We start from the raw sequence: 26,403 nt of genomic DNA on the forward strand, positions 1-26,403 counted from the left end.
TGGGCGGCAGAGCGAGACTCCGTCTCAAAAAAAAAAAAAAAAAAAAAAAAAAAAAAAAAAAAAAGAAAATATCTGGAGGAATACATGAGAAATTTGGACAATGTGGCTGGATGAGTATTAGACAGATTTTTTTCTTTAAAATAAGTTAGCTTTGAACATCCCCCCCACTATAAATTTGTATAATTTTTTGCATATATTAATGAAAAAATCAAGTGAATTAAACGGTGAATCTTTTTTGTATATATAATGTTTTATTTATAATGTACTCTGAAGAAAAAAGTGACTTTGTATTTATTGCTATTCAAATGAGATCCTTTTCTGTAGCTGAAAACTTTGATCTTCCTTTCCTTCTTTGTTTACCTAAAGGTTAAAAGACATTTTTGGACTTTCCGTCCTGACTTGACTTATCACTGCTTTATCATCTTGCTTTTGATTCTCCAAGTTTTCAATTTCTTATTTATGTGTAATGCCCTGACATTATAAGAATAAAATCCAGATAGATGTAAATTATATTGAGAATATTATCTTCATTTCTATATGAATCTGCTTAATTTATGTCCTTTTAAGATACACTTTATGATTTTAATACAAACTGGTTCATGGATTATTAATTCAAATTATGCTGTTATAGTCAACCACATGAGATGAGGTAATTGGAAAGATACCATGTTCTTACATAATGATCTTGGTCTCTGAATGACTGAAGGACTCTCCCTGTCATGTATTTGTACAGATGAATTTATTTGAGGGTGAACAAAGTAATTCTAATCTTTACCAAACATTAAATTTCCTAATTGATATTTCAACTCCATGACATCCAATATTTTAAGCAGAGCAAATTTTCTAACTTTATTATCTGACATACACAAGGCGTGTTGGATACCATTAGAAAAGAGACATTTTTCCTGGCTCCTGTTAGAGCAGGGTTTGGAATGACGTAAGGAGTATGTATAATAAATGTAGAAATCACTACAATAGAAGATACATGAAATGCCTAAATGTTCTCTCCTACTGACCACAGAAAGTTTCATATACAAACCAGTCAAGAGTCTGGTTGTCTGTGCCATTTTTTTGTCAGTAAATAGGAGCTCTACCTTCTTGGCCAACTGATTCATTCATTCTTACAGCCGTCGGTGTGGTGACTTCTATTGTGACTAGCTGAGTACAACCTCCTGGGGACCAGGGAAGCTGCTGGGGATGTACTTTAATGAGACTACTCACCAGCAGATGGTCACCATCTCTGTCTTGCAATCAGTTACTTGCTAACAACTTCCTTATGTTTAACCCAACTCTTGGAATGTAACCCCCTTACTTTGAATTCTAATCTTCAAAAAGAAAGACACTGGCAATATCCAGTTTGTAAGCCCCCATTCTTCCCCTCATAACTATGTTTAAATAGTCAGGAATTCCACGAATTCAATCTCCTCATTCCATGGATGACTTGGTCTTGACAGCCCTTCCTCAATAATCACTGGATTTTCTGCCCATAATCCAAACCCTTCCTAATTCACTCTTCGAAATGCCTTCTGAGTTGTATTTTGAAGAAAGAAACTCACTACTTCATTCACTGGCTTACAGATCTAAATGGCTCCTCATTTCCTACAGAATGAAGTCCAAATTCCTTGTTGGGATTTCAACAGTTGGGCCCTTTATCTTCTGCCTCTTCCTATTCTCTCCCCACACACCTTTTGCTCTTTTCTCAAATATGAGTATGGTCCTGTTTCCCTGACTTGACACATGCAGCCCCTCTGCTTGGGGTTTCCATCCTCCCTTTCTTTACCTGGCCAACTCCCATCATCCTTCGGGTATGCTGTCACCTCTCCTGTGAAGCCTTCCTGGGTTATCTGCTTTGTCCTCATGCTCTCTTAGCCTTTAAAGGCTGTCTCTCACACCTTTCATTCATGGATTATAGATTTCTGTCTCCCCAAGAGATAAGAACCTGTGTCCTCACTATTTCTAAGTCCAGACCCTATACAGTACCCAGTTCAATAGAATTTGCTTTCAATTATTCTTTTGTATATAAGTTTTGTTGGTTTATTTTTGAGACAGAGTCTCGCTCTGTCTTCTAGTCTGCAGTGCAGTGGCGCTATCTCGGCTCACTGTAACCTCCACCTCCCAGGTTCAAGTGATTCTCCTGCTTCAGCCTCCCGAGGAGCTGGGGCTACAGACGCACGCCACAATGCATGGCTAAATTTTGTATTTTTTTTAGTAGAGACGGGGTTACTCTATGTTGACCAGGCTGGTCTTGAACTCCTGACCTCAGATTCACCTGCCTTGGCCTCCCAAAGTGTTGGGATTACAGGCGTGAGCAACCATGCCTGGCCACTTTTAAATTTTCTTTTTCTTTTTCTTTTTTTTTTTGAGATGGGGTCTTGCTTTGTCACCTGGCTGGAGTGCAGTGGCACGATCTCCGCTCACTGAAACCTCCGCCTCCCAGCTTCAAATGATTCTCCTGCCTCAGCCTCTCGAGCAGATGGGACTACAGGTGCACGCCACCACACCCGGCTAATTTTTGTATTTTCAATAGAGACAGGGTTTCACCATGTTGGCCAGGATGGTCTTGATCTCCCGACCTCGTGATCCGCCCGCCTTGGCATCCCAAAGTGCTGGGATTACAGGCGTGAGCCACTGCACCTGGCCACTTTTACATATCTTAAATGAGTTCATATGTCTTTCTAAGGACACCCAATCTTTTCCTAAGAACAAAACTGAACTATCACAAAATGAACCCCTGGATGTCCCTGATTACCCAATAGGTAACAGTGATACCCCATCCTTTTGATTGTTGTAAGATTTTGCAGTGTATATTTATGGATATTTACAGAGATAGTGAGTGAGCAAGAAAGGGGCAAAGGCTGATCAAGGAATTTCATTTCTTTGTAATTTTAAGACCGACAATCTGGTAATATAAAATAAGCGCAAATCCCTAGAAAAGTCTCCATCTGAGGCTCTCCTCTTGTTTGCCTTCTAGAAATATGTTTAGTTTGTTTGGTAAAGGAGCCACACTTTGCTCCTGGTAGCACTTTTCTATATCTATGATTTTGCTCTTTTAAAAATGTTTTTCTAGGCCAGGCGCAGTGGCTCACAACTGTAATCCCAGGACTTTGGGAGGCAGACCCGGGAGGATCGCCTGAGCCCAGGAGTTCAAGACCAGCCTGGGCAACATGGGAAAACCCTGTCTCCCCCACCAAAAAAAAAAAAAAAAAATTAGCTGGGCATGGTGGCATGCACCTATAGTCCCAGCTACTCAAGACACTGAGATGAGAAGATTGATTGAGGCTGGGAGGTCGAGGCTTCAATGAGCCATGATTGTGCCACTGCAATCCAGCTTAGGCAACAAAGTGAGATATTATCTCAAAAATTAAGAAAAACAAAAACAAAGTCTAGTTCTTTAAATATTATATCAATATAATACACAGAGTTTTGTTAAGAGCTTATCCAATTCCAAATATATTAGAAAGAGTAATGCCTGACTAACTTGCTTTGGCACCTAAAGTATTTCAATTCATAAATCTATGGTGTGTTGCACTATCACAATGGTAGGTTTTTGTGCTAGGTAGATTTTTTTTTTTTTTTTTTTTTGAGACAGTGTCTCACTCTGTTACCTAGGCTGGAGTGCAATGGTGCAATCAGAGCTCACTGTAGCCTTGACCTCCTGCTCAAGTGATCCTCCTGCCTCAGCTTCCTCAGTGTCTAGGACTATGGACTTGTACTGCCATGCCTGGCTAGTTTTAAAAAATTCTTTTGTAAATATAGGGTCTTATGATGTTGCCCAGGCTGTTCTTGAACTCCTAGCCTCAAGTGATCCTCCCACCTCAACCTCCCAAACTGTTGGGATTACAGGTGTAAGCCAATGTGGCTGTCCTTTTTTTTTTTCCCCATCTTGTGATTTTATACTTCGTTTTTCTTCGCTCAGTCACATTAATGTACATCTTACTGCCTTGGATGTCATCTTGTTAATGAGATATTTATACTTTATAAAGATCACAGTGACTATTCTGTTAATCTTACATATTTAAAAGTGTGAAAATTTTAAGAATAATATCAAATTCTTGACACATTATGTGCTTTCTGTTTTTAACATCAGGAAAACATTCAATATCACCAGTACTTGATACCATTAGTATTTGATTCCTACATTATCAGGAGAACAACTCTAAATAAGTCTGATTATAACATAAAGTTCAACAAGATCCTAAAACGGTCACATTGGCTTATGGCATCAAAGTGGATGTTAGATAAGGTTACAATCATTGTATAAATCTCATTTCCTTTTATCTACTTTATCGAACCAAACTTAGTGATAAGTCCACAAGAGCTCAAATACTAATGCCACACTATGCCTTCAGTTTCCTAAGATAGCTTTTTACCCTCATTGGTTTTGAAAGGAAAAATCTGGCCAGGCACAGTGGCTCACACCTGTAATCCCAGCACTTTGGGAGGCCAAGGCGGGCAGATCACTTGATGTCAGGAGTTCGAGACCAGCCTGACCAACACGGAGAAACCCTGTCTCTACTTAAAAAATACAAAATTAGCACGGTATGGTGGTGCACGCTTGTAATTCCAGCTACTTGGGAGGCAGGAGAATTACTTGAACCTGGGAGGTGGAGGTTGCAGTGGGCCAAGATTGCGCCATTGCACTCCAGCCTGGGCAACAGAGCGAGACTGTTTGAAAAAACAACAACAAAAAAGATATAAAGAGATATAGGGGTAACTTGACATAAAAGTCCACTTAAGGACTGCTGTGGCTAAGTACCATGTTGTCCTGTTCTCTTCTCACTCCAAACTACATGCTGAAGTCCTTGATCTATAGCCCAGGCAATAGAGAATGGCCTACTCTTAGGAGCAAAGCCAGAATTCTTTCCAACGTGCAATAATAGTATACAGTCTTCAGAGGCACTGCAAAGCAGCCGGGAAGGTCAGGACCTGCCGCACACCAAGACACACAGCAACAGGTGCTCTCAGCTCGGGTCTGAAAGGAACAAGTGATGGAAACCAACAAAGCTCCCAAACTGAAGAGAAAGCAAGCACGTGGAGACACTGGCCCATCAGGCCCCAGGGCTGGTTCCCCAGTGTCCCACTGCTGCACTCAAGACCCTGGAGTTACCTAAGCTGATCCCGTGCTCGTCCCACACCACGTTTGCAAATGAAAGATGTTTCCTAGTTGAGGGCCAAAGACGTGACAACCAATGCCCAAAGCAGAGCAACCCTGTAGTTTCCTGCGCTTTCCAGCAAACCCTCATGTGTGGAATCATTCTCAATCTCCTTTCTCCGCCAATACGACTACTGTTACTATTACAAGTACTATCATCAATTATTGAGTGCATACAATGTGCCATACATTGTCCTAAGACCTTATTGTGAATTATACAATTTAATCCTTACTATTATTGTCATTCCAATTTTTAATGAGGAAAGAGAGGCACAGAGAAGTCAATTAATTTGCCCACAGTCATACGGCTACTAAGCAGGAGGGCCAGGATTCAAACCCAATAGTCAGAATCTAGAACTAAATTCTTAACGACTACACTGTACGAAACATTTTCTTCATGAGGCACAGCAAACAAGATTACACTAGTATTCCATAAAAATAAGACAATGTGTTTATATGTAATACTATATGTGTGCATGTACATATACTACTTCTTAATTACATATAACTAGTATTACATATCATATATTAACAAATATTAATTAATACATAATACAAAGGATTCTACAGGCAGTCATTCTATTGAAAATAAGACAAGAGGCTGGGTGCAGTGGCTCATGCCTGTAATCCCAGCACTTTGGGAGACTGAGGCAGGCAGATCACCTGAGGTCGGAAGTTTGAGACCAGCCTGACCAACATGGTGAAATCCCATCTCTACTGAAAATATAAAATTAGCAGGGCGTGGTGGCGGGGGGCCTGTAATCCCAGGTACCTGGGAGGCTGAGGCGGGAGAATCGCTTGAACCTGAGAGTTGGAGGTTGTGGTGAGCCGAGATTGCATCATTGCACTCCAGCCTGGGCAGGAAGAGCAAAACTCCATCTCAAACAAAAACAAAAACAAAAACAAAAAGACAATGTGCATATACACACACACACACACACACACACACACACACACACACACACACACAGAGCATATAATACTGTCCTCTATGGTAACAATAGTAGATTGGCTATTCTGTAATAAATTCATAATAAATACTTATATTTCACTCTACAGTTTGAAAGTCCTTTCACCTTGTCATCTTACTTAGCCACACAGCAGTCCTGTAAGGGCATAGAACAGGCAATTGTCTCATATGTACTATAGATGCTGGGCCTAGGCTTATGAGCCTTTCAAGAGGATACAACTATTTGAGTCTTGAAAAAAGAGCTACTGGCTCTAAACCATAAACAGAAAACTGCAAAATCAAAACTAATAAAAATCTAGTTAAATGCCTTTGGACACTAAATATTTAACTGGTCTCCGTGGGACAGTGCAGCTTCTGTTCTGTCTTCAGGGATCTGTCTCCACTAACACCTAGGTCCCCTTCTTAAACAGTGTTTCATAGACCAGTGCCTGTCACTGTGACACACGTGCTAAATTATGTCCGTTGTCATTATCCGCAAACAGTCCCCTGCTACTCCCACCCCATCTCATGACATTGTGCCTGGAAGCATTGGTACTGCAGGTTGACTATCCCTTATCCAAAATGCTTGGGACCAGACTGTTTTGGATTTCAGATCTTTTTGAATTGGACAGGAATATTTGCATTATTCTTACTGGTTGAGCATCCGAAATCTGAAAATCCAAAATCCACAATGATATAGTGAATACTTCCTTTGAGCATCATGTCAGTGCTCAAAAAGTTTCAGATTTTGGAGCATCTTGGATTTCAGATGTTTGAATTTGGGATGCTTACCTTGCATATGTAAACGTGAGATTTCACTGTGCACCATCTCCCTTAGATAGTGTAAACTGCTTTTAGCCCTATCTGGAGATAGGTATACCGAAAAGGAGGGTACTACTGTAGATGACTCCAAGGATTCAATTATTACTCACTCAGTCCTGCATTTAAAATTTTATGACCTTAAGCTAGTACATTTTCCATGCCTTTTTTGATTTTCTCTTCTATACATCAAGGATAATAAGAGTAGCTACTGAGTTACTGTGAAGTATTAATGAGATAACATACGCCTTGCCTTTGCTTACTATAATTATGAACATATTATAAAGTGCTCAACAAATGTTAGCTCTTTGTATCATTATAAGCCTTCATATCTTTCTGATAAGATACATTCTTTGTTCAGAACTTAAAAAAGCACACCCAGGAGCTAAGCATTTTAATATATTGCTGGTGGGAGTACAAAGGGTATAGCCCCTACGGAGGGGTATGTGGCAATGTCTAGTAAAACCAGATCCTCTTCAACACTTTGACCCAACAATTGAACCTCTAGGAGTTTATCTGAAGATACGCCTCCCCACGTATGAAACAACTAGACTCAAGTTATTCGTTGTGGCATTATTTGCTATAGCAAAATATTGGAAATAAACTGCTCATCCATAGAAGATCATGTGAGTGAATTATGGTACAATCACCCCATAGACTACCATGCAACCCTAGCAAAGAAGGAAGAAGATTTTAATAAAATGAATGATTTCCAGAATATACTACGGAATTTTGAAAAGCAAAGTGAGTATATAATATGCCACCTTTTGTATATGTAGAAACAGGAGGATAGATGAAAGAGAAAGAAAGAAAGAAAGAGAGAGAGAGAGAGAGAGAGAGAAAGAGAGAAAAAGAGAAAGAAAGAAAGAAGGAAGGAAAGAAAGAAGGAAAGGAAGAAAGGAAGGAAGGAAGGAAGGAAGGAAGGAAGGAAGGAAGGAAGGAAGGAAGGAAGGAAGGAAGGAAGGAAGGAAGGAAGGAAGGTAGGTCAAAATCACAGGGGTATTCTCCCTAATATATAACTCCAACAACTCAGGCTAATAGTCATCTAAAAAACGCTGAAGGAGGCCGGGTGCGGTGGCTCACGCCTGTAATCCCAACACTTTGGCAGGCTGAGGCAGGCGGATCACGAGGTCAGCAGATCGAGACCATCCTGACTAACACGGTGAAACCCCGTCTCTACTAAAAATACAAAAAATTAGCCGGGCGTGGTGGCGGGCGCCTGTAGTCCCAGCTACTTGGGAGGCTGAGGCAGGAGAATGGCGTGAACCCAGGAGGCGGAGCTTGCAGTGAGCCGAGATCGCGCCACTGCACTCCGGCCTGGGAGACAAAGCGAGACTCCTCTCAAAAAAAAAACAAAAAGAAAACAAAATGCTGAAGGATATGACATGACAGTTCATTGAAAAGAAAATACAAATATAGGTTCAACATTGCTCCTAATAAGAGTATTACAAATGGAAAACCCAAAAGTTTGATAAAAGAGTATATTGATGAAACTGTGGAGAAAGAGGCGCTTTCAACAGTGCTGCTGGCACTCCTAGCGGTGTCTATTGGGAAAGCCTGTGGAGGGTCATTTGGCAGACTTTTGCCAATGCAAAAATCATGCATGCTTTCTGATAGATATAATTAGTGCTCACCCGTATTGTACTCTCTTCTCCTACCAGAAACACACACAAAAAAACTGTACTTCTTGACCTTCCTGAAGTTTGGCAGGGCCATGTGACTAGTTCTAGCCAATAAAATATAAGTAGAAATAATGTTTGTCACTTTTGGTCCAACGCTGTCTCTCTTCTGTGGCAATGACTGTGAAGGTTGTGGGTTCCAGATGGTGCAGGCACAGGACCCAAGCCTGGGTCTCTGAGACACTGTGTGGAGCAGGAATCTCCCGCAAAGCGAACATCACAGGACGGGTACCAAGGGTTGGAATATTTTTGGTATATTTAGTGACAGATTTGAGAATTGTTTTTTATTGTAGCAAAACGTAACCTCATGAATACAACCTTTGACCTCGTAACTCCACTTCAGGGATTTGTCCTGAAGACATATTAGGACAAAATTATATGTTTACAATATTATTTATTTAATTTAATTTAATAATTTATTTTTTGAGACGGAGTTTTGCTCGTCACCCAGGCTGGAGTGTAATGGTGCGATCTTGGCTCACTGCAACCTCCGCCTCCCAGGTTCAAGTGATTCTCCTGCCTCAGCCTCCTGAGTAGCTGGGATTACAGGCACCCACCACCATGCCCAGCTAATTTTTCTGTACTTTTAGTAGAGATGGGGTTTCACCATGTCGGTCAGGCTGGTCTTGAACTCCTGACCTCAGATGATCCACCCGCCTTGGCCTCCCAAAGTGCTGGGATTATAGGCGTGAGCCACTGTGGCCAGCCTATTATTTATTTATTAAAGAACTGTATGAGAAAGCAAAATATTGGGACGAATTAAATGTGTGGCAAAGAAGAAACTGGTTAAGTAAATTGTAGTATACCCATATAGGAGAATACTATGTAGCTACAAAACATAACTAGAAAGTTCTCTATAGAAATATGGAAATATTACTAAGACATTGTTAAGCGAAAAAAGCAAGCTGTACAATAGTGTACATCTATGTATTATCTTTTGGGTAAAAAAAAGGGAAAAATACATACTCATAATGTTTACATATGCAAAAAGCATATATCTATATAGAAAAAAGAAAATAGGTCATGGTAGGTTACCTGTTAAGCGGAATGGGAACTGGGTATTGAGTCAATGCATTTTTCCCTCGTATTTTAATTGTTTTTTGTTTTTCTTTCTTGAGACAGCGTCTCACTCTATAGCCCAGGCTGGAGTGCAGTGGAGGAATCACAGCTCACTGCAGCCTCGACTTCCCAGGTGGGAGGATCACCTCAGCCTCCCGAGTAGCTGGGACTACAGGTGCATGCCACCACACCTGGCTAATTTTTGTATTTCTTGTAGAGACAGGGTTTCACCATGTGGTCCAGGCTGCCATATTTCAATTGTTGAGCTACGTGAATATATATATGCAATACAGAAAATGAAAATAAATAAATAAATAACATCCTTTTCTGGCTATGTATTGCCTATAGGAACTTTGAAAATGTATTTCCAACCGGCATTCCCAACTTCATGCCTGGCTGTTTTCCCTTCTGGGCATGGAGTTGCAGCCACATCTGACTCCTGGTGCGCTAGGCGTTTTTCATCCTTCTGTCTGTGTGCAGGATTAGGTCTCCCTCAGTGAGCCCTCCCCTTCCTGTTTGCCTCTGCATAGCTTGAAAGTCCTAGACATCTGCACTGGGGCATCCTTCTGATCCACCCAGGCAGAGTTCCTAGGCTGACTTTTATGTTCACATAATTCCTTTTATATATTCCTGCCATTGCATTCATTAAATTAAGTTATAATGGCCTATTCACACATACGCTGCTGTCTCTAGATAGGAGAACCATGTCTGGCTCATCTTTCCATCTTTCTGTCCCCATGGCCTGGGATAGGGCATGAGATAGTAGTATGGGCATTTAATAACTTTATTCATGAATTTTGTCATAAATAGATTAGTAAGCACGAAGTAATAAAGTATAATATGTCATGTTTGGAAACAGTCTTTCTGTGCTTCCTGCCACAGACCTCAGCAGCCTGAATCCTTTACGTCATTATGCCTTACAAATATTCTATATGAGTTATGATACTGAAAAAGACTGGTATGCCCTAAATCATTTGATGGTGGTATTTTTCAAATGTCCTATTTTTAATTTGATGAGTATTTGCTCGACTAATGCTACTCCAAAACAATATTTTTAAAAAAGGAGGCCAGGTGTGGTGGCTCATGCCTGTAATCCCAGCAGTTTAGGAGGTTAAGGCTGGAAGACAGCTTGAACCCAGGAGTTTGAGACCAGCCCGGGCAATATAATGAGACCTCATCTCTACAAAAAATAAAAAGTTAGCCGAGCGTGATGGCACACACCTGTGATCCCAGCTTCTCGGGAGACTGAGGTGGAGGATCACTTAAGACCAGGAGGTCAAGGCTACAGTGAGCTGAGATTGCACCACTACTCTCCAGCCTGGGTGAGATCCTGTCTCCAAAAAAAGAAAAAGATAAGAAAAGAAAACAAATAAAACCCTCCATGCTTAAACCAAAACCATAACCAGATAAAGAAAAGGAAAGAGTTGTGTAGAGAATTCTAATCATTTTTCTTGAGTGATTTTGATTGTATCAAGTTCATTAGTTAAGATTTTCATTAGATTACATGTAATAAAATAATATTCAATTTAGTAAAAAACAAATTCATGTTATTTAGACACATGATCACTGCTGTTTAAAAAACATTGTAATGGCCGGGTGCGGTGGCTCACGCCTGTAATCCCAGCACTTTGGGAGGCCGAGACGGGTGGATCACGAGGTCAGGAGATCGAGACCATCCTGGCTAACACAGTGAAAGCCCATCTCTACTAAAAAATAAAAAATTAGCCAGGCGTGGTGGCGGCGCCTGTAGTCCCAGCTACTCGGGAGGCTGAGGCAGGAGAATGGCGTGAACCTGGGAGACGGAGCTTGCAGTGAGCTGAGATCACGCCACTGCACTCCAGCCTGGGCAACAGAGCGAGACACGAGACTCCATCTCCAAAAAAAAAAAACAAAATTGTAACATCTCCAGGCATGGCGGCTCACGCCTGTAATCCCAGCACTTTGGGAGGCTGAGGCAGGTGGATTACCTGAGGTCAGGAGTTCGAGACCAGCCTGACCAAAACGGTAAAACCCTGTTTCTACTAAATACAAAAAATTAGTTGGGCATGGTGACTCATGGCTGTAATCCCAGCTACTAGGGAGGCTGAGTCAGGAGAATCGCTTGAACCTGGGAGGCGGAGGTTGGAGTGAGCCAAGATTGTGCCATTGCACTCCAGCCTGGGCAACAAGAGGGAAACTCCATCTCAAAAAAAAGAAAAAAAAAATATATATATATATGTCTATATATAATGACATCAAGTAAAAGTAGCAGAATATGAATTTTTTATAATTTAATTTTTAAGCCCACAATAAAAACAATAACAATAACAAAACAATATAAATAAGTATCTAAAACATATTGAATGCCTACATGCTAAACAGTTTAGTAGGTACTTCAACATTATCTGATTTTATTTAAGCTCCTTTTTTTTTTTTTAAACTGAGTCTTGCTCTGTCACCCAGGCTGAAGTACAATGACACGATCTTGGCTCACTGCAACTTCCACCTCCAGGGTTCAAGTGATTCTCCTGCCTCAGCCTCCCGAGTAGTTGGGACTACAGTTGTGCGCCACCATGCCTGGCTAATTTTTGTATTTTTAGTAGAGATGGGGTTTCACCATGTTGACCAGGCTGGTCTCAAACTCCTGACTCAGGTGATCACCCTCCTTGGCCTCCCAAAGTGCTGGGATTATAGGTGTGAACCACCACGCCCGGCCTATTTAAGCTTCTTAATCATCTGGAGTGCTAAGTGGCTTTACCCCATTTTACAGACGAGGAAAGTTGGGGTACAGACAGAGTAACTTGCTCCAGATTACAACACAGTCGGGAAGTTATGGCTATGAAGTTTGAACCTAGAACTTTCCTATATACTGTTCTATACTTTCTTCCAATATGTGTTCCAAACACAATTTTAGGAGTTCGTATTTGAGGAGGGCATGTATAAAATCAACGATGGGATATAGAAGGCTAAAAAGGAAATTAAATTTGCTTCATATCTCTTAACAGGTGCATGTTTAAGAAACATTGTACTCAACAGAGGTGCACCAGGCTGCCTTCTGCCTTCACTTAAGTACCCGTGTTGGTTAAAGCTAGGAAATACCTGAAAATCTGTATTTTCAAAACATTTCGCATCCTTAAAGCTTCTGGGCTGGCATCTAATTTTGCATTTTGTTGAAACATTGCTAGAAAAATCCCTTGGCCTTCTCAGTGAAACCAAACAAAACCCACAATGTATGCTCTTTCAACTTAAAGCATCAATGGATTCAACAAAACCGTTGTATATACAGCTGTGGCCATATTTACGTATGTAAGCATCTTAGTTGAATACCAGATTCAAACAAAATCAATAAAAAATGGATTTTACAGTTAATTTTAATGGGTGTGATGTATCATTTAAGAGGGTGTGATTTCCAGGTTCATAACATTCAGTGATTTCAGCAGTTTTCTAAATCATAGTGTGTTCCAAAATGAATAGTAAGGTCAGACTATAATTTTAGACTGAAAACATCAAGGCCATTTTCTAAATTTGGGCTTGAAATACTAGAAGTGGCTTTGATATTACTATTGAATTGGCTTCAAAGACTGCTAATTAGACCATTGTCTTTAAGAACTGCCTTCTTATGCAATTTAATAGAGCTGCTTGTTCTGTAAGAGTAAGAGTTTTGTTTACATTGAAAACTTTCACTACACTGCCAAAATAACAAAAACAAATACACAGACATTGAAACTTATACTCTTGAAAAACAAAAAGAAAAGAGGGAAAATAAATCAGTGACAAGTGGCAGATTATCGTTTGCAGCTTGCCTTTGACTTATAAATGCCTATGTCCTGCCCCCGGGAGGAGGGTGAAGGGCAGGTTATGGTGCTTGGGACGCACACCGTCTTCTGGATTATGCTAATTTGTTGTTAAGGGCTTAAGGCTGCTCATTCAGCACAGATTTGATTAGTTTTTGGCTATTGAGTTCAAAGATTTATGAGAAGCTTCTCTCTGAATAGCTGTGGTTGTATTCACTTTGGTTCTCCTTATTCAAAAACGTTCATTTCCTTGATGAGTGGTGACAAATGGCTTGCTCAGGAACACTGTGCAAGTATAAACTCCTTTGTAATAAAACACAATTAATATTGATGAAATCGGTCTTCAATTAGCACTTGTTTGTTGTATCAGCCTGAAAACCTTTCCTCTCCTCCCCACCTTCTGGGACTCAAAGAACAGACTGGGGGACAATCTCGTCTGAATCGAACACTCCAAACTGGGGCTGTGACTGGCCCCTGGCAGATGTCACAGGTCCCAGAAAGGTGATCAGAGAGCCCTATCCAACAGGAGGAGTTGCTTCCCTCTAAGTACTCTCAAAGGGGAGAAGCAAGGATTTATGCTGGCTCTGTTTGTGGCTTTGCCCAAAATGAAACTCTCAGCAGTGTGCTACACCACGATTGTAGTGGAAGTGATCATTAGACATTGGAAAGAGGAAAGAGGGAAGGAGAGCGCCTACTGCCTTCCGTACACTGTGTTAAGGCTTTCTCTCTAGCATCTAGTTTAGTCTCTGCAACTGCCCCAGGAGAAGTCTTCATTTTATTGGCGAGGACACTGAAGCAAATAGCGGTTCCTTGTCAGACCCTTCCAGGCACTGGTTGGCTTTCTGTTGCCTAAGGTCCCCCGTAAACTTTCTTCTACACTGCGCAGAAATAGAAAAGGGCAGTTGGAACAGAGGAGGAGGGAGAGGGAAACAAAGAGGGGAAAAGAGAAACTTAAAAAAAAAAAAAAAGTAAAAAGATAAATGTGAAAGAGCTCTGAGATGAGGCCAATTGTTGGTCACGTGAGGTCAACTTTATCTGAGGTGAGGGTAATCCCAAGGCTACAAATGGCTAATCCTTGGAAAATTCTTTCCACACATCTTCCAGTTTCTGAGTCTCATGGCTCCATCTCTGTCATTTCAGGAGGGTCCTAGTCTTAGGAAGCTATTTGGGAAACTCTCAATGCTCCCAGAGATATTACTGTTTTTTTTTTTTGGAAACAGGATCTTGCTCTGTTACCCAGGCTGGAGTGCAGTTGCACAAACCGCAACCTCCACCTCCTGGATTCAAGCGATTCTCCTGCCTCATCCTCCTGAGTAGCTGGGATTACAGGCACCTGCCATCATGCTTGGTTAATTTTTTGTATTTTTAGTAGAGACGGGGTTTCACATATTGGCCATGCTGATCTTGAACTCCTGACCTCAAGTGATCCTCCTGCCTCAGCCTCCCAAAGTGCTGGGATTACAGGTGTTAGTCACCGTGCCTGGTTGAAACATTTCTATTTCATAGGAATATTTTGGCTGGATGCAGAGGCTAAGGCAGCAGGATCACCTGAGGCCAGGAGTTCGACACTACCCTGGGCAACATAGAGAGACCCTGTCTCTAAAAAAAAAAAATTTGAAAAGAAAAAAAAATATATAACTTTTAGCCAAAAGTATAATGACAAGTGTCTGCAAGATATATCTGAGAACAGAACATTTGTTTGTTTAGTGTGGTGCTCCAGCCTCCACATCACTCTTATAAACAGGATGTCTGGGTTTCTTTGCAGAAACAAGTTTCTTGAGTTTTGTTCTCAGTTTCTATAATATTCCATTTAGTATTCCTGACACACTGCCGCCTGCCACGCTGGTGGAAGGAAGGAACTCCTTCTGAGACACAGCTTTACCCTATCTCTGTCAGTTATCTGACTAATGTTTTGATTTCCAGTAGTAAAAATGTTGAAACTGGCCGGGCATGGTGACTCACTCCTGTAATCCCAGAACTTTGGGAGGCTGAGGTGGGTGGATCTTGAGGTCAGGAGTTCGAGACCATCCTGGCCAACATGGTGAAACCCCATCTCTACTAAAATACAAAAATTAGCTGGGTGTGGTGGTGCACGCCTGGAATCTCAGCTACTCAGGGGACTGAGGCAGGATAATTGCTTGTACCAGGGAGTCGGAGATTGCAGTGAGCTGAGATCACGCCACTGCACTCCAGCCTGGTGACAGAACCAGACTCCGTCTCAAAAAAAAAAAAAAAAAAAAAGTTGGCCGGGCACAGTGGCTCATGCCTGGAATCCCAGCACTTTGGGAGGCCAAGGTGGGCAGATCATGAGGTCAGGAGATCGAGACCATCCTGGCCAACATGGTGAAACCCCGTCTCTACTAAAAATACAAAAATTAGCTGGGCATGGTGGCAGGCGCCTGTAATCCCAGCTACTCGGGAGGCTGAGGCAGGAGAATCACTTGAACCCGGGAGGTGGAGGTTGCAGTGAGCCAACATCGTGCCACTGCACTCCAGCCTGGGGGACAGAGCAAGACTCTGCCTAAAAAACAAAAACAAACAAACAAACAAAAAGTTGGAACTTCATTCTCAATTTACTACTGGAGGTAAGTCCATCAGTGTCTGTTTATTAAAGGATTTACCACAGTCTACCCTGACACACTGAGCACATGGCTTTGCTCCAAAAACAGAAAGACTCGGCTGGGCAAGGTGGCTCATGCCTGTAATTCCAGCACTTTGGGAGGCCGAGGGGGGCAGATCACTTGAGGCCAGGAGTTTGAGACCAGGCTGGCCAACAAGGCGAACCCCCAACTCCACTAAAAATACAAAAATTAGGCCGGGCGCGGTGGCTCACGCCTGTAATCCCAGCAATTTGGGAGGCCGAGGTGGGTGGATCTCTTGAGATCAGGAATTCGAGACCAGCCTGGCCAACATGGTGAAATCCTGTCTCTACTATAAATACAAAATAGCCGGGCGTGGTGGCATGCACCTGTAATTCCAGCTACTGGGGAGGCTGAGGCAGGAGAATCACTTGAACCCAGGAGGCGGAGGTTATAGTGAGCCAAGATCGCGCCACTGCATTCCAGCCTGGGAGACAGAGCAAGACTGTCTCAAAAAAAAAAAAAAAAAAATTAGCCAGGCATGATAGAGTGTGCCTGTAGTCCCAGCTACTCAGGGGGTTGAGGCATGAGAATTGCTTGAACCTGGGAGGCGGAGGTTGCTATGAGCTGAGATTGCAACACTGCACTCCAGCCTGGGCAACAGAGCAAGACTCTGTATGAAAAAAAAAGGAAGAAAGAAAGACACAATGACAAGGACAGAGTTCACCTACAGAGGGAATGACATCAATACATTATGAATATTTTTAATACATTAAATCCATTTGGGGTGTTTTTGGACACATTGTTTGTCATACTATGAACAACAGAATTTTTCCTTAAAAATATTTTATTGGCCGGGCGCGGTGGCTCAAGCCTGTAATCCCAGCACTTTGGGAGGCCGAGACGGGCGGATCACGAGGTCAGGAGATCGAGACCATCCTGGCTAACACGGTGAAACCCCGTCTCTACTAAAAAATACAAAAAACTAGCCGGGCGCGGTGGCGGGCGCCTGTAGTCCCAACTACTCGGGAGGCTGAGGCAGGAGAATGGTGTGAACCCGGGAGGCGGAGCTTGCAGTGAGCTGAGATCCAGCCACTGCACTCCAGCCTGGGTGGCAGAGCGAGACTCCGTCTCAAAAAAAAAAAAAAAAAAAAAAAAAAAAAAAAATTTTATTTTAGAGACAGGGTCTCGCTCTGTTGATGAGGCTGGAGTGCAGTGGTGCAATCATAGCTCACTGCAGCCTCAAACTCCTGAGCTCAACTGATCCTGCCACTTCAGACTCCCAAGTAGCTAGGACTACAGGTATATGCCACCACACCCAGCTAACTATTACAAAATATTTTTTGTAGAGGTGAGGGAGACTCTTGCTCTGTGGCCCAGAGCTTGGGAATACCTGGCCTCAAGCTATTTTCCTGCCTCAACCTCCCAGAGTGCTGGGATTAGAGGTGTGAACCATCGCGCCCAGCCCTCATTTATTTGATTTCTTCAGAGAGGCTCATCTGTTCCTCTATTTAGAGACATGGAACTTTTCCACAGAAGACAACCTTCGTTGTTTTCATACGGGCTTTCAAAAGAATGTGATGTCCCTTTGGTATTTCGGATTCTCGCCTACAAGGTATAAACAAATCGCCTTGGAGACAAGTCTCAACACAGAACACGCGCCGGTTATCAGTGGCGAAGACTTGCATCCGCCTACCACCACGGCTGGCTCATCTTGCCCCTCCAGGCCTGTGACTGCCGAAACACTCCCACTCCCCGTGTGCGAATACACCACTTCAGTTGGACCAAGAGTTTCCGGCTCGGGTGGCCCCTCCTTCCCTGGAAAGAAATAGCTGCCTATAGAATATCAGAGCCATTCGGACTCAGGGGTGACTCAGCTCTTCCACGACCTGTGTTCCCACTTCTTGATAAGGCCAATGTTTTGGTCCTACTTGTGAAAATACGTAGCCCTACATCTATCTCCCAGCTCCAGTATCAAGAGAAAATACCCTATTCAGAGAAATATTTAGAAGATTCTTGTGGAATTCTTGTTGTGAGTGGTTTTTCCTTCGCTGCCATTGGTGCGACTGTCTCCCCCTTCCCTCAAATTGCTGTCTGGATGTTTCTCTCTTACCCAAATTTTCTTGGAGTCGAGGATTATCAGTCTAAAATCGGAGGTGAGAATTCATCAGTGTTATCGATAAAACTTTGCAATTATTTCTTTCAAACTGAACTTTTTCCCTGTTCACATATTTTTCCTCATCGCAACATAATCAAAGCATTGATGAGTGTTTCTGTTTAAATTCAAAGGACATTCCACCTTTAACCTTAGCATTCATGAGATACAAAATGGATTTTTCTTTCTGATGATTTAAAAAGCTGATATGAAGCTGCACAGTGCAGAAGAGGGCACCCCTTCCAGAAAAGAAGAAACAGAACTGCCTGCCATAAACACTTGGTAGGGAGTGGCAAATGGAATCTTGGTTTGTTTTTCTCTTAGGACTTTGGCAATCATTTTTCCTTGAAAAGAATAAGAGAATCTACCTAAAATATTAATACTATTTTCAGAGCTCTAGGATAATACAGAGCAGAGTCTTTAAAAAAAAAAAAAGGAAAGAGGTTTCATTTCTGACAGTGGATTTCTTCCACTGATGTGCGTACTCTTTGATATGAAAAGCTGTACGAAACTGCCTTGAATTCATTCCACAGATAGAAAGTTGCAAGTACGGTAATTAGCTAAGCAGTGGCAAGGCCGACCATCTGAGGTTTGATTTCTCATCAAGAGATAGTGTCCGACACACATGCCACTGAGCATGCTTGTAGGAGTTCCACGTTTCAGATGCACTGAGAATGCATGCATGGAACACACATCCCCCACCCCAACAACCGCACTCCCAAATTGCCCCTGCACACAGATATTCTAACACGGTTACAACACAGCATGCTCCCGAGCCTCAGACAACAAGCTGCCCAAAAGATGCTCAAGCAACAGCGGCAGTGGGCCTGACTTCCGGTATCCGCAGCAACTCCAGAGAACTTCCTGTGAGCCCCAGGGACTCAGAGGAGGCTGAGTGATGAGGAAGGTGGCCAGAGGCTGCCAGACAAGCCCCAAGCAGTCATTCTGCTTCCTGCCTTCATTTTCCCTCAAACTCTCATCTTTCTGGAGAGAACAGAACCCTGTTCTGGGGGTGCAGACAAGCCATGACACCCACTAGTAACCTCTAGCAAAACAATAGTTTAAAAATTACTTAGTGCTCTCTTGACTTTCTGACTGTTAAAATGAAAATTGTATTTTGTCGCTATATCCTTTTGTTGTAAGTGAAATACTGCACTCGAACCAAGCAGGCAATGTAAAACTATGACTTCAAAGCCATTCCTTGATAAAACATCAAAACGGCCCAGAGTGAACAGCTGTTATCTGTAATTCAACAGATAATTAACTGAAACTCAGTGCTGAAATTGCTACTGGGAGTTTCTGCAGCCAAGGTCATTCTCATGGTGCTGCTTGATTTTGTTTCTGTGTCTCTTATTTCTTGTTAGGCAGGGAGGAGCTTGGATTGTCCTTCAGTAAAATTCCATTTTGATGGGTAAAGGGAACTTGAATTTCTGCTTGGCCTACCAGAGGCCTGCAACTTGCACTTTTTCCCTGAGATGAGAAGGTTTTTTCTCTCCACCTTGAAACACCGCTGCCTGCACCTTTTGCCCAGTTTAGAGTAGCAACATACTTTCCGCCACAAATGCCAGAAATACTGCCTTTTCAACTTGGTTTTGTAAAATGTGATGGTACTAAATCCACCAAAGGGATAGGGCACCCTCACTTTGGATTTGCCAGTCCCATGGGTACATAACTGACCTACTCTCCCACCTCCCAACCTTGAAACTCCAGCCCCTTGAATGGCCTCACCACTCCAACCCCCAGTGCAATTTCCCACTTCCCACCTCCATGCATTGCCCATTCACCAAGCCAGCCACATCTCCCTTTAAATTGAAAACTCACCCGAAAACCCACCACCTCTTCCATGCAGCCTCCCCTGATTAAGTGAGGATGAAGAAACCTCCAAAGCATGACCGACAAACTCCCAATAAACGAGAACGCACGCCCCCCCAAAACAAACACAGAAACTCACAAAAGAAGAAAATGACAGTCTCTACTTTTGGTTTGTGAAACTCCTATGAGGCTAAGGAGATCAATTTTACACCAATAACCAATTAATCATTTCAGAAAATGAGGTCATTTTTAATATTCTTGGGGTTACTCAGCAAAACACTTTGCTTTAATGTCTCTTTTGTACTTTCCTTAAATCCTTCCTTTTCTTCTCAGCTTTTTGAATGCATGACTGAAGGGAACTGCCGCTCACCGACATGGACAACAGTAAAGGAACTTGGTCTTCACTATGCCTGGTGGTGGTGGGCCACGCTGCCCAGGAGGAACCCGCAATGAGACTGGCAAATGCCTTAACCATCTCATTTTCTCATCAGGGAGAAGCCTTAATGACTCTTCATGCCCACATACTTCCTGGGAAAACACGTCTGCTCTGTTGGGATAAAGGACGCTCTAGACCAGGCTCTGCTGAAAGATCCAGGGCAAAGGTTCCCGACAAGACCATGTCCAGCCTCAAATAAGGCCACAGAAGAGCCCAGGCTCTCTGAGGAGCACCAGCTCCGAGGCAGTCACATCAGGAGACAGAAACAGACATGTTGGTGCTGCCCTCTCAGGTCATTGCAAACGCCACTTGAGGAGGGCTAAGAGCTTTGCAGCATAAAATGACCTGAACAAGGAGAAACACAGATGCAATGGCAATAGCTGGCAATTCGCACATGGCGTCAAACACCACTGCCACAGAAGCTTTTTAGCTACAAGCCGCGCTGTGCAACCTTTAAGCAAAACATTATTGATTTTGCGGTTGTAAAAACATACCTTCAACTGCAGAACTCAGTTTTATGACACCTTGAATAAAAACAAAAAGTGGCAGTTATACAATGGACCCAAATCGCCTTTTCCAGGCTTCTCATAACACACGCATGCTTCAGATCTAGACTTTTCTTTTTCTTTTTTTTGCTGGCATTGCAAGAATGTAACTAAACAAATACCAACTTCAAAAATAAAATAATGTTTAGTCTTAACCAGGTTTCATGGATGTCTTCTTTTCCCCCACTAAAACCATTTGGGGAAATTTTTCACTAAAAATGAGATCAAACATGTTTTTGGATGGGACAAAAGCCAAGTCTGTCTGAGTGACTTATTTCTGTGTATAAATTATACCAGATTATGGATCAATAAAAGTTCACACAATAGGACGCCAGGGACAAGCACTTCCTCTATGGTACTGTATATAGAGATCATTTGATGCATGTTAGGACAGAGTTTCTGTTGAAACATGTAACAGATGGTTAAAAACCATGGTGTGGGTCGGGCGCGGTGGCTCACGCCTGTAATCCCAGCACTTTGGGAGGCGAGGTGGGTGGATCACGAGGTCAGGAGATCGAGACCATCCTGGCTAACATGGTGAAACCCCGTTTCTACTAAGAATACAAAAAAATTAGCCAGGCGTGGTGGCAAGTGCCTGTAGTCCCAGCTACTCGGGAGGCTGAGGCAGGAGAATGGCGTGAACCCTGGAGGCGGAGTTTGCAGTGAGCCGAGATCATGCCACTGTACTCCAGCCTGGGCGACAGAGCGAGACTCCGTCTCAAACAAAACAAAACAAAACAAAAACAGAAAAACCATGGTGTGATCTGGTAACTTTCTTCTCTGGGGTGGTTGGGCCAGAGCCCTTTTCTTGGTCTGATGGGTTTAGCTTTCAGCTCCCGCAAGCGAGAGACTGAACGGGTTATCTGAGCAACTCAAGTTTTTCATGAAGCAAGTCAGTACCCCTGACTGATATTTATGCACCTTTTCGGTGAAAAAAAATTTTTTTTTTTTTAAGACGGAGCCTCGCTCTTTCGTCCAGGCTGGAGTGCAGTAGTGTGACCTCAGCTCACTGCAAGCTCTGCCTCCTGGGTTCACGCCATTCTCCTGCCTCAGCCTCCCGAGTAGCTGGGGCTACAGGTGCCCACCACCACGCCCTGCTAATTTTTTGTACTTTTAGTAGAGACGGGGTTTCACTGTGTTAGCCAGGATGGTCTTGATCTCATGACCTTGTGATCTACTTGCCTCGGCCTCCCAAGGTGCTGGGACTACAGGCGTGAGCCACTGCGTCTGGCTTTTTGGTGAATTTAAAGGTGAAAATACCAAAGTAAGATAAACTAAGACCTTTGAAAAGCATTTTTTATAAGTCATAGTTAAAAATAAATAATATCTAATCTTATGCAATAGTCATGATCATTTAGGCTGAACAAAAATGTCTGCAGTTTCATTTGGTTGAAGTCCTGGTTCTCTTTCAAACTGGAGGAGTTTGCAAATAAAATTCTTTTCAATACTGGTAAATCGAATTGGTATCAGCATGAACACACACTGATTTGAACAGATTATGTTCACATTGCTCTTCCTTATGACTTTCTGGAAAAGCTGCTTTGAAGCTTGTTTCCTATTGAATTTCATCTTTCCTGCATAACCAGTGGTGTCCAACGCTGGTCCAACGTTCAATAAGAAACTCTCTAGGGGAGGAAGTATGCATATATATGTCCATATGTTTATTATAAATTTTGCTGATACGAAGGATATGTGGCAGACAGTCTACAAGTAACAGTGAAATATACAGTATTCTTTATGGCAAATTCCATATAGAGAATTGGTTGCCATGGAATTCTTTTGTTCATCTTGGCCAAACTCTTGTATCTGTAGCCAGCAGTTCAACCATGATCAACAATCATTCATTCAGTTGCATCCCAGTTTACCCTTTTCCCAACAAAGTTACTGTTACTATATCTTTTATGTGATATAAATTATTTTTATTAAATTAAAGCCTCTTTCAGCTTCCATACTATGTCAGTACTCGAACCATGGCATATTTGTCAGTGTATGTAAAGTTGGGCAGACATGTGCAGTGACCACACCAGCACGTAGTATTTCCACCATACGGGTATGGTAGAATGTAACCTCAAGAGCATGGATAGAAACATGACTAGGAAATGATGAGTTTTAAATATTTATAACTTTGTTTTTGATATAATTTATCTAAATGTAAGTTATACATTTTAATTTGTAGTAATGGGCTTCCAAAATGTCTGAAACTGTAACATCTGGCTCTTGCAAGCCCGTATGAACCTGCTTTAGGGTACCACTGCCATAACTGATGCTTCTTTCTGCTCAGGCCCAGGGAAGACCTTGAACTTCAGGATCCTCCCTGAGATCTTCATAAAGGGGGTTATAATTTAATTGAACAAGACAAATGGAAGTAAACTTAGGATTTACTATTATTTTGCCAGTTATTTCAAAACCTGTAAAGCCTTTCATTGCAAAAATAAACTATGCATACATTGTCTTGGAAATAACAGTCATTGACAATCAACTAGTATAATCACAATATCAATGGATTTGACTGGATTTGATGTTCTTTTGGTCAGGCAACTAAACCAAGATGCAAAGTCAGGTACAAGTAATTGACTTATTAAGCAATGACCTCATCTTTTCAGAGTAGAATTATTATATACATCAGAATAACAAGTTTTTCAGCCATATTCATTTTTGAGCATAATCATTATGTCAGCAAATGTCATTCAACTGAAAAGATAACAATGTGCTCTGATCAGTATGTAGAAACAGGATTCATGCAAGAAAACAAGAAAATTTAAACAAATTCTCAGGGAAGACAGGGGTGGCAGTGAAGGACAGCCCAATAATCATTTATTGACTTGGGAAAACAAGGTAAGCTCAAATACAAACAAAAATGAGATCTCTAATTATAAACCTTATGTTAAGAAAAACATGTGATTCATTAGCTCCAAATAGACTTTTCGCATATTTGTAAACCCCAAGTCAAATTATTCTGTATAGTAGGGTAGGCCTTTATATTGGGAAGTAACTATGTTACAGTGAAAATTTAGAACGAGCTATATCTAGTTGGATACCTTATATTAACATGATACACAAAATTGTACAACGAGTGGGAAAGATCATTTATCTCAAAATGTAAATGTTTTTTTAAAATTTGAATACTTAAGAGGGGATTGATGTTGATGTTGATGTTAAAAGCTACACATAGCACTGCTGACTTCCAGGACACACAACAGACATTATCTGGTAAGAGGCTAACATTGACATTGCCTGGAATTCAGGGTAAGCCGTAACACATATATTTTTATATGTATATATAGACACACACACACACACACACACGGATGCTACCCCCCTCCCCTTGGTTTCTTTTTCATAGTCTGCAGAAGTGTTTGAAAAATACAATTGAAAACAACAACAGAAAACAAACTCAACTGTTTTTCTCTCAGCTCAATATTTTCTTTTTCTTTCTTATTTTTTGAGACGGAGTCTCCCTCTGCCACCCAGGTTGGAGTGCAGTGGTGCAATCTCGGCTCACTGCAACCTCTGCCTCCCAGGTTCAAGCGATTCTCCTGCCTCAGCCTCCCAACTAGCTGGGACTACAAGAATGCCTGACCGCACTCAGCTAATTTTTGTATTTTTAGCAGAGACAGGGTTTCACCATGTTGGCCAGGATGGTCTTGATCTCTTGACCTCGTGATCTGCCTGCCTCGGCCTCCCAAAGTGCTGGGATTACAGGCGTGAGCCACCACGCCCGGCCTATTTCCCTATTTCTTCTACTTCATCTCACGTGACTGTTCCCCTTATTCCAGACCCATTAGCCACATGGTTTTTCTCTGTGCTTTGCAATGCTCTTTCCTTTCTGCCCTTGGCTAGTGTACTTGCTGCTCAGTCTCTCTTGCCTGCTGCCCTAAACTGCTCAATCTTCCTATAGCCAGCTCTTTTCTTTTGTTCATATTTGACTTCAAATATAACTTCCTCAGAGAGTCTTCCTTGATGACTGTATTTAGAGCAGGCCAGAAATAACTCTCTACCCCATTGCTCTCTTTTATTTATTTATTTATTTAATTTTTATTTTTTAAAAGGATGGCGGGGGGCATCTCACTTTGTTGGCCAGGCTGGCCTTGAACTTCTGCCCTCAAGCAATTCTCCAGCCTCAGCCTCCCAAGTAGCGGGAACTACAAGTACATGCCACCACAACTGGCTTTCTTATATTTTTTAAAAATAGCACTTATCACTGCAGTTATCTCATTGATTTTACATCTGCTTCCTTGTTTACATCTGTCCTCCTCATTAGAATATAATCAGAATGAGAGCAGGAACCTGGTCTGTTTTCTTTGCTACTGGAACTCCTCTGCCTAGAAGTTTGTAGCATAGAGCAAACACACAAAAAATATTTACTGAATGAAAAAGTGATCATTCCCAAGTATCCTCAAGGAGGATCTTATCAATCCCAGCAAATGTACTTCAAATATGTTATTTCCATTATGGATGTTATTGAGCTGAGTACTCAGATTTCATTATATTGACCACTGTCTATTTCTACTTAGAGGCTGTTCTTTATAAGGAGTTAGTCAAAATCTATGTGTAGAGTGAATACATGTAACTTATAGTAAATTTTTAGGTGTTTTAGGGTTCCAGTGTTGGCAAGGTCTCTGAGAAGTAAGTTTATTGGCTACTTGGAGACAAAATTATGCCCTAAATGGACTTCAAGAAATATTAGTTAGTTAACTTTATATTCAAATACCTCAATAATCTGCAGTTCTCTTGTCTCAACTGTCATCACCCTGGGCCAAATTATGACAGCAATGTTCACAGGAAACTGTATGATAAGGCACAATAGAGAAAGAGGAACTAAAAAAGAACTTCAGCCTTTAATATCCTTTTTCTAAGTTATTCCCTTGCTGCAGCTGGAGTGACTTTTTCTAAAGCTCATGTAATAGCCTTCCAAGTCTTATTTTATTCATTTATTTTTTAGATGAAGTTTCAATATATTGCTTAGGCTGGTCTCCAACTGCTGTGCTCAAGTGATCCTCTTGCCTCAGACTTCCAAGTAGCTGGGATTATAGGCATGTACCACAGTGCCCAGTGAAATTCTTAAGATAAAAAGCCTTAACATTACCTGCAAAACCCTCTATCATGTCAGTTATAGGTGAATAAAAATTGCCACAAATTCTTCCATACTCCTCCCACAGAGAGGTGGAGGCTGTGTCTCCTCTCCTTGAATCTGGGTAAACTCTGTGGCTGCTTTTCACCATTAGAATACAGAGGAAATGATGCTCTCTGCCCAGATCTCATGAAACAGGCAGCTTGCACTCTGGTCTCATGGAGCACTCCTTCTGGGAAGCCTGAGACAGCAGGTTACAAGTCCTAAGACAGTTCTGATGGAAAGGCCACGTGCAGACACTCTGATAAACATCAGCTGAGCCTAAGTGTCAAGTTTAGGCAGAAGGAAGAAGCTATAATATCTATTTTTTTTTT

The 26,403-nt window shown here is 41.9% G+C and overlaps 1 protein-coding gene across 22 annotated transcripts in view; it reads right to left on the bottom strand.

Moving 5' to 3' along the window:
* The window catches only part of LOC105478829 (DLG associated protein 1), a 493,816-nt gene that overhangs the window by 136,145 nt on the left and 331,268 nt on the right, over window positions 1-26,403 (bottom strand). For 11 of the 22 annotated variants that reach the window (XM_071085837.1, XM_011736484.2, XM_011736482.3 and 8 more), the window contains one exon: window positions 20,908-20,937. The exons of the other annotated variants lie outside the window; for them this stretch is intronic. In XM_071085837.1, coding sequence (XP_070941938.1) covers window positions 20,908-20,937 — 30 coding nt within the window. The remainder of the gene's footprint in view (window positions 1-20,907; window positions 20,938-26,403) is intronic. 22 annotated transcript variants of the gene reach the window in all.

This window comes from Macaca nemestrina, chromosome 19 (assembly GCF_043159975.1).
Source record: "Macaca nemestrina isolate mMacNem1 chromosome 19, mMacNem.hap1, whole genome shotgun sequence".
Classification (NCBI taxonomy): Eukaryota; Metazoa; Chordata; class Mammalia; order Primates; family Cercopithecidae; genus Macaca; species Macaca nemestrina.